At 48.9% G+C, this 12,416-nt stretch overlaps 4 protein-coding genes across 4 annotated transcripts; 2 read left to right on the top strand and 2 right to left on the bottom strand.

Moving 5' to 3' along the window:
- Nucleotides 1–176: 176 nt before the first annotated feature.
- On the bottom strand, nucleotides 177–5,368 carry N7457_004746 (uncharacterized protein; the record flags this gene model as incomplete). The annotated part of the gene is made up of 14 exons (XM_057175791.1): nucleotides 177–476; nucleotides 529–681; nucleotides 737–922; nucleotides 977–1,490; nucleotides 1,548–1,951; nucleotides 2,008–3,075; nucleotides 3,136–3,318; nucleotides 3,388–3,456; nucleotides 3,512–3,581; nucleotides 3,633–3,691; nucleotides 3,746–4,421; nucleotides 4,473–4,580; nucleotides 4,637–5,203; nucleotides 5,262–5,368. 14 exons carry the CDS (start codon nucleotides 5,366–5,368, stop codon nucleotides 177–179), a joined length of 4,464 nt encoding a protein of 1,487 aa, XP_057032838.1.
- A 1,025-nt stretch (nucleotides 5,369–6,393) lies between these two features.
- N7457_004745 (IGBP1/TAP42 family protein) lies at nucleotides 6,394–7,572 on the top strand (the record flags this gene model as incomplete). Its single annotated transcript, XM_057175790.1, has 3 exons — nucleotides 6,394–6,605; nucleotides 6,662–6,938; nucleotides 6,997–7,572. The coding sequence occupies 3 exons, from the start codon at nucleotides 6,394–6,396 to the stop codon at nucleotides 7,570–7,572; spliced, it is 1,065 nt and encodes a 354-aa protein (XP_057032837.1).
- Nucleotides 7,573–7,753: 181 nt separating this feature from the next.
- N7457_004744 (Hydroxymethylbilane synthase) lies at nucleotides 7,754–8,852 on the bottom strand (the record flags this gene model as incomplete). The annotated part of the gene is made up of 2 exons (XM_057175789.1): nucleotides 7,754–8,508; nucleotides 8,588–8,852. 2 exons carry the CDS (start codon nucleotides 8,850–8,852, stop codon nucleotides 7,754–7,756), a joined length of 1,020 nt encoding a protein of 339 aa, XP_057032836.1.
- Nucleotides 8,853–9,480: 628 nt separating this feature from the next.
- Nucleotides 9,481–12,392, top strand: N7457_004743 (putative LON domain serine protease; the record flags this gene model as incomplete). Its single annotated transcript, XM_057175788.1, has 3 exons — nucleotides 9,481–9,943; nucleotides 10,018–12,244; nucleotides 12,305–12,392. 3 exons carry the CDS (start codon nucleotides 9,481–9,483, stop codon nucleotides 12,390–12,392), a joined length of 2,778 nt encoding a protein of 925 aa, XP_057032835.1.
- Between the last annotated feature and the right edge of the window lie 24 nt (nucleotides 12,393–12,416).

The following is a 12,416-nucleotide window of genomic DNA, read 5'->3' as shown; positions in this document are numbered from 1 at the left end:
TGCAGGATCCAAGGGCATCCGTGGCTGGCCGGATCACTACTCTGTACTTGGAACACTCTGAACCTCACTCGCTCTGGCATCCACCTCCATTCTTGTCTAGATGACTTTCTGTAAGATACCACTTAAATAAATAATAATCAATTTCCCTTGCACTTTCCTTCAGAATCTCGTTCTCTTCAAACTGCGGTTCCGATATTCGCGCCATCCTCGTCAGCCTGTCCATCTTGACAATCGCAGTGATATTTCTCCCGGAACTCAGACAATGACATTCCATCTATCACAGCCAATGCCCTGGTGCTAGCCCTTACCTTCGCATACCGGCTTGAAGATGCAACTGCGTGGGCGATGGATTGATTGTGCACCATAACCGCCGCAAACACCGTAGGAACTTCTCCATCCACAGTAGGAACTTCTCCAGACTTCAAGCAGTAATCGCTGCACCGATATTTCTGATCCATCTGGGCATGGAGGAATGTCTGTAGCCTATCAATATCAAACGTGGGAATCTCGGATGAGAGGTGAGCTTACCGTTGGATGTCTGTTTGCAAACGTGTCATAGATGGACATATCCCGAAAGAAAGGCAGGATATGTTTTTCAAAGAACGCCTCAATCACTGTGAAATCGAAGCCTGAATCAACAAATATGGCCCCAAGATAGGCTTCGAGCATGTCTGGAAGGCACTAGATTTTTGTGAGTATATATATCACGAGCATGAGTGAGAAAAAGGAGACTTGCCTTTGGAGAATCGGATGTCGACAGCCAATAGTCCACCTCTCCTTTACTTTCACTCTCAGCAAGCTGTATCTCATTTATGTATTTGTTGTTTTGAATCATGATTGGATTACTGAAATGCTGGAGATGACCATGAAGCTCCAGTTTGACAGCCAAAGCACCGAGGAACTTGTTGGATACCATAGCCATCTGTTGTTCATATTAGATAGTGACCTAGTGACTTTAATGTAAGCGAGTACTGACCTTGTGTTCAGTCAACCACTGTGGATCTCGATCAGGGAAGCGATGAAACAGATGTTCCACACACACCATATCCAGGAGCGCATCACCCAAGAATTCAAGCCGCTGATAACACGGAACCTTGGCCCAGGCGAGTGGATAAGAAGGGTGCGTAAAGGCTGATCGCAACAGACGGGGGTATCTGAATTTGTAACCTAATCTCTTGAAGATCAGCTCGGCCAGGTTCTTTTCGAATCCATCGGACGCCCTGGACTGGTACGATGGGATGGAGTATGCAGAAATGTAGTCCTTCCATGAGGTTGCCGTGTGGCTCGGACTGTTAACAAAGATGGTCACAGCCTTTATGGCCCTATCAAAACGATTGTCTATGCCTCCCGAGAGCAGCGAGGCTCCTATCAATGCCTCACAGACATCTGCTATGGTCTTCTCGGCCAAGGCATGTCTTCCTTCGCTGGCAAAGAACTTGGCATGATCCCGGCCATACTCCAGGGAAAGGCCCGGTGGATACCACAAATGCCTGTGGTGCAATGTCAGTCAAATAACCACCTATTTTGACGGATTACAGCAAACATACCGAGAGAACCCGCGACTGCGTATGTACTCATATAATTTCACTTCAGTCGCGTTTTTAAATAAGTTCTTGTTGCAGATGAGACACATTCTGTTGACGTGGTAGTCGTACTCATCATCTTCAGGATTCTGAGCAAAGAGCGAGATTGAGGTGGCCATTTTGAGAACAGAGTCCCCTAGCAGCTCAAGGCGTTCATAATTCTTACCCATTCCTCGTTGAACGTGAATCTGTTGACTCCGATGCTCTTCTGTGTTGTCGGAATCTTTGGTAAACGCCTCCAGTGCATACTCCAGCTTAATATCATCAAGTCCCAACATTGTGCACCCCTCCTGAGCAATCAAGTAGGACTCCATTCGAGTGATAATTGCAGGGAAGACAAAACAAGTCACGGCTACTGACAGGGGAATCTGAGATCTATTAGTATCTAACGCCAGGTGATGTGTATACTTATATTTTCACTTACCGGCGATACAACCAACGGCTGAGGGCAAATGACGCATCTTGAGTTGGAAGCCTTGTCTTCATCGGCAGCTCTGTCAAGGAAGTTCCGCCGAAGACATATCAATTCTGCCTGTAAGACAGGTTGATCCCAGATGCACCGGTCAAAAAACTTTGGGCGTGAGTTTTTGCTCAAGCTCAATGACCAATTCAAAATGTCACTGGACCACCTTCGGGATGGCACGTAGGATGGGGGTGGATCCGAAGGTCGTAAATTCGGATCAATAGCAAGCGGGAAATATCGATACTTTCCATTCCAATCGTCGTAGATGAATCGTGTCAGCAACCATTCAGGGTCTGTATCCGGGGACCACATGAGCTTAGGGTTGTTTTTGACATAATGTAGAGTTTCCCAATCAATTATTTCAGAGACACTGGAAATTTGAATGTCAACATCCTCTCGAGCAGGCACAAGCCAGTACGGAAATTGTTCCGGGACAGGCTTGTAGGTCTTATGGAATACATCATGAAGAATAGCAAGTGTAAAACCAGCCACAAGTTCAAGTTGTGGGGAAGATATCTCAAGGAACCCATTAATACAAGTACACTGGACGATAGTCTCGATATCTTCTTCCAGGAAAACTGGGAATGCTGGGATTTGTGGGATTCGCTCTCGTGTTAACAGGATGATGCTTCCATGGACTCGAGTCAGAGGCGCCGATGGGCTGAGACGGATAATTTTCGCGTAAAGGCGTGACGGAATGGTGCCTTGTTCTCTGGCCCAGATTGAGGGCTTGGTACGCATTTTGTACTGGTCAGTCCTTTTTGAAGTAATGGCCAATTTGGCATTGCGCATCGCTGGCAGGCGCTTGTGGTATATTGAGTTGAAATGATCATCCAGCAGATGGTGTTTTCGAAGCAACAGACATGTGTCAAAAGCAGCAGATTGCTTCGCAAGAGACTTTGTTGACTCTGTATGCCCAATTACTCCTCGAGCAGGCGACTTCTCTGGCAAAATTATCTCACAGCGGAATGATTCCTTCTCCGACGTGACGATGTAGGAAACCTTGGCTGAAACCTCGTTCTCGTATTGCTAGATTTTTGATACCATTAGCTTCAATGTTAAGATGGGTCAACGCAGATTTGCTCTTACCAATGAACTGGCAAATCGTGCCAGAACACCAATCGCATGGCGGTATGTTAGTTTCGCTCCAGTGGATGCGACAGTATAGGATCTCTTCCTAACTTCTTCGCGAAGAAGTGCTCCCTGATTGTCCTCGCTTCCGAACAATTTTCGATCATCGGGCAGCTGAGAGCAAAAGGCTTTCATTTGATGCTGTGCACGTTAGAACGGGCTCGAACTTGTGAAGATAGCCCCCAAGGGACATCAGAGAAGAACCCTTACCTCTGCTTTTCGCACCTCTTGTAACCTCATGCTGTGACTGCGATTGCCGCTTTCGATCATGGTCGCGTACTGCAAATCAAAATGAGTTCACCAGTCTAATGACATATATGGAACGAAAACTGACCACTGAATCAATTCGGCGAGCACGGCCGCGGCTTTGGACATATTGAATGACTGTATCATAAAGATTGAATCTTTTTCAGTCAGCGACAGCAAAAGAGGTATTGAATTAATAGGCGACACACCTGATCACCAGGTTACAGTCCGGGATGTCAAGGCCTTCCTCTGCAACTGATGTAGCAAACTGAGAAGAGTTAGAAGGTTTACCAAAACAGCATATGTGTGTGCATGTACTCACCAAGCAGTTCACCTCGCTTTTTCGAAACTTGACCAAAACAAGAAACTGTCGACGAAACGTGGAATTCATTCCTAGGGCATCTCCTTTGCGCACACCGACCAAGGCTTCAGGGCGGAGATTCGGAATGTTCAGCCGTTCACACAGCTGTAACAATACTTTGGCTGTGTTACGCCGTTCCGTGAATACGATGCATTTGGTATCAGGCGATTTTGTGAACTGTTCTCTTAGCTTTGAAATCAAAAGTTCGACTTTCGAGCTGAGATCATTCGGTGTGAATGCCTGTCTTTCAATGTAATCCTTGACGAGCTGGTTGGCTTCTTGAATTCGCTTGATTTCCTCTGTAGCCTTTTCAGAGTCCAAAGGATCGGAATCGGTGTTTTTGTTGATGCTACCCTCGAGCTTGGGGAGTACTTCGTCCGCCAGCGCCAGCGCCCATACATGATCGGCGCACCAGGCGCCTAACTCTGAGCTTGCAACTGATGCAAATCGAAACGCGCTTTCAAGGATAGGGATATCTCCATACTTAGTCTTCAAAGTGACATGTAGATCCGTTTCAAATGGCGGGGGAAGCTTCTCGTAGACCCATTCTTCCTCGATTGGTCGGTTCACAAAATGGCGTAGGAGGGCGAGATCTGTTGTTGTTGCAATGCGACTATCTAATAGAATCTCGAGTTGTCTATACAGGGTAAGCCGGATATTCCATTGTAAAAGTTTTTGGGGCACTCACGTTGCTGCTCGTGCTATGTCACACTTCGCATCGACTGGTGAAGCAGTCATCCCAAAGATTTTGGGACGTTTCTCAAGCTCCGTCTTCAAGTATGAGTCTCGAATAATACTATTCATGCATTAGTAAGCTTTTGGAAAGGTACGTTCACAGCATAAACTTCTCACCGGGCATACGGATGCTCTTTTTTGGCGTGATGTGCTTCGTCGAAGATAAGGAGGTTGATCTGGTCAATTCTCACATGCCCGTTCAATAGGGCCTGGCTCAGAATTTCTGCCGTGCATACTATCACCATGTACTGCTCAAGGTATTTGCCCCATATTTGTTGATCCCACAGGTCGGGTCCTAGGTCACCGTAAAAATGAGCGACCTTTTGATTGAGATTGCATCTCAGTACTGCCGCCTGTTGGAAAACCAAGGTAACACTATCCACCAAGAAGAACGATACGCGATGCCGCATTCCATTCGAGCGGTCGTTCAGCTCGAGTTGGATAATATGCTTAATCAAGAGCACAGCCACTAAAGTCTTCCCAGAGCCTGTATCGAGAACCGCGATTGTGTTCTGGGCTTTTGCCCTCTCATAGAGCTCGACTTGGTATTCGCGAGGGTCCAAAGTTCCACCACCCAACTCGGTGTTTGCAATTAAACGGGCCGTAGAGAGTTCGGCATCTGGGAGAACGATTTGTGCCCTACTAGAGCCGTCGCTTGGGCCATGAACAACATGCTGTTCAAGGCTTGCAAGAGATGAATTAGCAAAAATGGATATCAAAAGTAAAGTAAATTCCAACTCACAGTGCGCTAAACATGGCATTCCGGGTTCTATGTTTGTCGGTTGCCTTCAACGTCGGGGCTTCCCCCTCATCCCCAGATAGATCCGAGGCGGTCTCCTCAGGATCCATGATGAATGTTGGATGATGTGGTAGGAGACAAGACGGTCGAAGACTAAAGTGAGAGATGAGACAAGAAAACGAGGAAGTTGTAGAAAAAGATGCGATGAGAGCTGTGAGGTGCATCGAGAGCTAAGTTGGAAAGAGCCGTCGAGATATAACGTACATGTACGTATCTGAAGGCCCCTTCCGATGGGTTCTCTGTCTGAGCATTGATATTTCTTACATGTAAATCGCTAGTAATGTCCTACACCGTTATACATACATACCTACCTACCTGGTACTAGGTATGTACATGTATCCATCGATATACTACATAGGAAAGAGAGCTTTTCTGATAGATTAAACTCTTTGACGGGTATACCAAGAGAACCTGCATACGCTTGGCAAATACATTTGTGTATATGATTTTTCTGGTCTCTTTTTGACTTTGTTCAAGGTTAACTTTTGGACTTTTATGTCGCTTTCTCTCCCATTCTCTTTTGGTGGCTGAGATCTGTCATGCAACATGTATGAAAAATCGCACCCCCACGGGGCTGATGACCACGGATATATTGCTGGGTAAACTAATAGCAATGTAAGAGTGAGGTTGGATCCATCCAAAAAAGAGCAAGAGGTACTAGGTACCTTAGGTAGGTAGGCGCCTGTGAAATGGTGTGAAAAAGCGAGAGATCTGAAGAGCAAGAGAGGAGAACGGCAACCGGACAACCTGAATATATACAGACTTCCGTGTCACCCAACAATCTAGGACGACATTTATGGCTCTAGCATTCGGAAACTGTATAGAAAAGAAGGATATTGAGAAGTCTTCTAGCCACAGAGAATGGCACCTAGACAGAATCCCAGGTTGATTCAGGAGGAATCGTCCAAGTATCATAGTAGCCCGCATCAAAAGGCTTATCGGATAAAAAGCTTGGCCTTATCTTATCGGATTTCCAAAACTCAGATCCAAATCGCGGGGACATGTGCACGCTTGAGCACCCCCAACACCCTACCTTCTATCTAACTCCAAATCCTCAAGAACGGAAGCTGAAACAATGGAGGAGCCACAAAGTCTGCGATCTCTGTTTGCATCCGCAAAGGAGCAAAAGAATGCACTGGGATCGCGGGGTGATACCAACGCCGAGACCTACAGAGATGAGGTCAATGCGACGATTGCCAAATTCCAAGAATGCCAGCGACAAGTGAGCATGCTATCCCTGTTTAGCTCTAATGAGCTGCTGGAGGATATATCAACGGCCGATATCCAGTAAGTCATTTTGACACCGGCTTCATCTCGTCCATTCGGCTGATAATGTTACCCAGGTACATGACACTGGAATTCCACCTAGCCGAGCTTTTGCAGCGAGTTGCCTCCTCAGATCGTGAGTCTGTTCTCAAGCGCGCGCTTGAACAATACGAGAAATACCTGGTGCGCCTGGAAGAGTACCTCCTACTCTCAGGAGGAGACAAGAAGCTCTTTGAGCAATACATGGCCAATCCGACCTCGTTTACCCTGGCACCGGCCAATGATGCTGCTGCCCGGCGGGAGATCAAAGTAACACGGTTTAGGGCAGAAAAAGAACTAAAGCAGAAATTGGAGGTATGCGATATTCAGTCCAGCAGAGTGTGTCTTGTTCTGTTGCTTACCTTATCCGCAGTACTTCGCCCGCAATGAAGCTCGACTGCAAAGCGACGATGATGATACCCGATCCCTATACCTAGCGGAGCTCCAACTCTACACCCATCAAACCTTCCAGGCACTAGATCTCCTGGTTCAGGAATTGTCGATACTTTCAGCGATGCGCAATGCGCCACCCCGGCCACCACCGACGGATGATCCCAGACAGCGAAGCAACATCGGAGGATTAAATTATTCAGAACGTTTGGACCCTTCAATTTCGCAGCTTCTGAGGGGAGGCAAGGGTGGTCCTATTCTAAACAGCAAAGGAAAGCCAATGCAGCCATTTACATTGCTTGGCCGGCGTACAGAGATGCAGCAAGGAGTGTTTCGTCCGGGTCATAGCCTTCCTACTATGACTATTGAGGAATATCTTGACGAAGAGCACAGACGAGGAAATGTCATCGAAGGAGGAGGCGAGAAGTCCGGCATCAAACCGCAAGTTGATGAAGATGATCACAACATTGCCGATCAGGAAACGATGAAGGCAAGAGCCTGGGATGAGTACACAGAAGCCAATCCGAAGGGAGCTGGCAATACACTGAACCGGGGTTGATCTGGAATATCCAACATGCACAGAGCGGCTTGACTACAATTCACAAAATTCACGATAGACGGTTCTTGTTAAATTATCTCTGGCATCTTGTGCGAGTATTTGGGACAAAAAAAACTCGTTCACTTCATTTTTTCCCCACAGGGTATATCAATCTAGTAATAGTATAGGTCCATTTAAACATTTAGACAGCAGTAGAGACGCTCTCCTTGGCCTTGTTCTGCTGGATAGCTTCGAGGATTGCGCCGGCGCCATCGGCAACCAGAGCCTTGGCCACAGTGATGCCAAAGGCCTCGGCACTTTCAGCAGAGTTGACATCGCCATTCAACTGTACCTGAGCGCATTCCTTGCCATCAACACTGACAACAACCGACCGCATCCGCAACTGCTTAGATCCCTCCGCAGTTTGAACCCATTCGGTTTCAACTCCGAGTGGGGCACTGCAACCTCCCTCAAGAGTCCGCAAGAGACTTCGCTCAGCCAACACCGAGAAGGTGGTATCCTGATGACCAATCGTGTCCAACATTTTCTGCAAAGTTGTGTCTTCCTTGCGGATTTCGATACCAAGGGCACCCTGTCCGACAGCATAGAGCATGCCACTGTTCTTGGAATCCAGGTATTGGGTGATACGATCCGCCAAATCAAGACGCAGCAGACCGGCAGCCGCCAGAATGACACAAGTGTAAGGGCTATCTTCAGCATCCAGCTTTGACAGTCGGGTGCCGATGTTGCCGCGGACATCCTGGACCTTAAGGTGAGGGTATTTCCGGGCCAATTGGGCTGTGCGGCGGATGGATGAGGTTCCGACCACGGATCCGGCGGGGATCTCAGACAGACTCTTGTACGGCAGGCCTTGTTTCACCACGAGGACATCCCTGCTGTCTTCGCGGGGCATGCTTGGGCCAAGCTTGCAGGAAGAGGGGAGAGTAGTGGGGACATCTGATAGGTTCGAAGAGGGATTGTCAGCATTCTAAAAATTGAGACAGCTATGTTGTTCGAGACTGAGACATGTTCGAACCTTTCAGCGAGTGCACGATAAGATCAACCTGCCCGCCGATCATTAACTCCTCCAATTCTTCGGTCCAGAGATTCTTGGTGGTGAAGTCCCGCAGCGCGATGGTGGTGTTCAGGTCACCAGCGGTCTCCTTGGAGAAAACCTTATATTCATATTGGGGGAATGCCTTCTTCAGTGCCGCAAGAACTAGGTCTGTCTGGAGCAGAGCCAATTTAGATTTGCGGGTGCCGATGGTGAAGGTCCTTTGAGCGGGGGCGGGGGTAGCCATTTTGAGGGGCAAAGAGAGTGTATGCGGAAGGACGGAAAGAATGACAGATAATCACAGAGGATCGGATGTAAGATCTAGGTATGATGTACGGCGTATGTTCCAGTATGTACTCCGTATGTTGTAAGAATACCAGCCGAGGAAAGTCAGGCGAGGCAATAGTGGATTTGGAGAACTCCGATCACGGGACACGTGCAAAGTAATGCCACAGTCCTCAAGTACTGGGGTATCTACCACAGCACAACACACTTGATGTGTAGATAAATTAGAAACTTACAGGAATATGAAGTATAACAGGTTTATTGCCGATCATATGAGTTTCGATATGAACCATAAACAGGGAACATGTATAAATAGTTGCCAAATGATCTTCCCCAGTTGATCTGCACAGCCTTGGAACCTCGGCTTCGGGACGTGGAGATTACAAGACATGCGACTCGCCGTTATCTCCCCCGGACTTGTCATCTACGTGATTCTGGAACCTCCATCTCTTTGCTTCTCCATATAATTCATTTGCATCCCGCTATCCACATTCCCCATTCCCCATTCTCCATATATCCTCCAACTTGATACCATCTTTCCCTTTGGGTTCCCATCTTTGCCACCCATTTCGTCATCAGGGCCGTACAAGATGGGATCCAACAGTAGAACCATCAAGCTTCCTCTCGTTCCCCTTGCTAAGGGCTCGGTACTTTTACCCGGTGTGACATTACGCATCCCAGTTGCCAACCGTCCAGATCTTGCCAATCTACTTTCGTCGCTGGTGGACAGGCCTTCGAGGCGAGATGCGAATACCATCACCTTCGGCTGTGTTCCGCTCAACTCGCCGTTCTTGAGCCGAGATGGACAGCAGCTCCTCGAAGGCGCTGACTCGGATGCAGAGCGAAAGGAGGAATATGATTCGATTGATGCCGGTCAGGCACGGAAGGAGGACCTCTTCCGATACGGAACTATTGGTAAAGTCATCGGTGTTCAGCGCCGGGCTTATTCCGAGCCATTCTTGCTTGTCCAGGGCTCGCAAAGATTCTCTATTAAGAAGGTCCTACGAGACCGGCCCTACTTCGAGGGCGAGGTGTTCCTCTATGATGAAACCAGTAGGTGTCCAAATACCAAGCACAGATATCACATGGCTGGATCACATGGTTAACCATATTTCCTATGCTTCTAGACTCCGGTCAAGGTGATGCTGAAGTCGCCGACCTATTCCAACAATTAAGACAGCTCTCTAGAGAACTCCTCACTCTTCTACGTCTCTCCTCATTGCTGTCGGCAGCCTCCTCTCGTCTTTCGCCACTCGTTGCCCGAAAGTTCGAGCTTTATATATCGAAGACAGAATTGACCCAGGCCGGCAGGCTAGCAGATTTCATGGCCGACGTTTCTGATGCCAGCTTTGAGGAAAAGCTACGCATCCTCGGGTCACTGGATGTGAAGGAACGCCTGGAGAGGGTTGTTGAAATCCTCACCAGACAGGCGCAGCATATCAAGAGTAGCGTTAGGGTCACCTCTGTTAGCTCAACTTCATTCCCCTCATCGGGATTGGATATCAGTCAAATCGACCCCCGTGAACGTGAGCTGCTCGCTAAGCGTGCAATCTCCGGCCTGTCTGGCATGTCACCCGGTGGCGGTCGTGGCAACGACGAAGAGAAAGAGCCTAACGAGATAGATGAATTACAACAGAAGTTGAATGATGCGGAGCTTAGTCCCGAAGCTCGAAAGGTCGCCGACAAGGAACTGAAACGCCTGCGCAAGATGAACCCCGCTAATGCCGAATACGGCGTCTGTCGGACCTACTTGGAGAATTTGTCCGAAATCCCATGGACTAAAGTGACAGAGGATCAGCTGGGACCGGACACGTTGAAGAGAGCCAGGAAGCAGTTAGATGAGGATCACTATGGCCTGGAGCGGATCAAGAAGAGACTCTTGGAGTACCTGGCCGTGCTGCGGTTGAAGCAGTCCAGCAACGCGGATGTGGAGCGGCAGATTTCAGGACTCTCAAGGGATCTGGATTCCTCTGCAGTTGGTGATGTCGAAAAGGATGTCCCTCTGCTGTCGGAATCTGACCGAGTTGCATTGGAGACTCGCCTTGAAATGTTGAAGTCCAAGCGTATGACCGACAAGTCTCCTATCTTGCTTCTGGTTGGGCCTCCCGGAACTGGTAAAACTAGTCTTGCAAGGTCGGTCGCTGCCTCGCTTGGCCGTAAGTTCCACCGGATCTCCCTCGGTGGTGTCAGAGACGAAGCGGAAATTCGCGGCCACCGTCGCACATACGTTGCAGCCATGCCTGGACTAATTGTCAACGGGTTGAAGAAGGTTGGCGTCGCCAATCCTGTTATTCTGCTCGATGAGATCGATAAAGTTGGCGGCGCCAATTTCCAAGGTGACCCGTCTGCTGCTATGCTGGAGGTTCTGGATCCTGAGCAGAACCACACTTTCACCGATCACTATATCAATATCCCTATCGATTTGAGCAAGGTTCTATTCCTTGCCACTGCCAACTCACTGGATACAATCCCTGCGCCTCTCCTCGACCGCATGGAGACCATCGCCCTGTCTGGATACACAACCGTTGAGAAGAGACATATTGCCAAGCAGCACCTGATCCCGAAGCAAATTCAATCTAATGGTCTTACCGAAGGCCAGGTCAACATGTCCGACGAGGTGATTGACAAGACCATCACCGCGTACACCCGTGAATCAGGTGTCCGTAACTTGGAGCGGGAACTTGGCTCTATCTGTCGTCACAAGGCCGTTCAATATGCCGATGCTGGAGACGCCGATCGCGTGGGTGATTACAACCCTGTCGTATCAGTTGACGATCTAGAGGACATCCTCGGAATCGAGCGCTTCGAGGAAGAGATCGCCGAAAAGCATGGTCGTCCTGGTGTTGTCACGGGCCTTGTCGCCTATTCTACCGGTGGCCAGGGGAGTATCTTATTTATTGAGGTGGCAGACATGCCCGGCAACGGACGTGTCCAGCTCACCGGTAAGCTGGGCGACGTGCTCAAGGAATCTGTCGAAGTCGCCTTGACATGGGTCAAGGCCCACTCCTTCGAGCTCGGTCTCACACACGACCCCAATGAGGACATCATGAAGACCCGTAGCCTGCACGTCCACTGTCCCTCCGGTGCTATCCCCAAGGATGGTCCATCCGCCGGCCTTGCCCATACTGTTGCCTTGATCTCGTTGTTCAGCAACAAGCCTGTTCCGCCACAGATCGCCATGACCGGCGAAATCTCCCTACGTGGTCGCGTCATGCCTGTTGGTGGTATCAAGGAGAAGCTTATCGGTGCTCACCGCGCAGGTGTCAAGACTGTGCTTCTGCCCGACCACAACCGCAAGGACGTTAAAGATGTTCCCCAGGAAGTCAAGGATGATTTAGAAATTATCTATGTCAAGTATGTTCCATCCCCGCTCTCTAGTCTATCTTTGTTACTGCTTCTAACGATTTTTCACAGGCACATTTGGGAAGGTCTGCGCCAGATTTGGCCCGATGCGCAGTGGCCGGGCCAGCACCAGATGGACTTTGTCGAGAGCCGACTGTAGACCATCAACGATATTCAAGTCCGG

This window comes from Penicillium paradoxum (assembly GCF_028828445.1).
Source record: "Penicillium paradoxum strain IBT 22861 chromosome Unknown utg000004l_segment0_segment0, whole genome shotgun sequence".
Classification (NCBI taxonomy): domain Eukaryota; kingdom Fungi; phylum Ascomycota; class Eurotiomycetes; order Eurotiales; family Aspergillaceae; genus Penicillium; species Penicillium paradoxum.
Note: the sequence above shows the minus strand (reverse complement) of the source record. Positions and strands in the feature narration are given on the sequence as shown.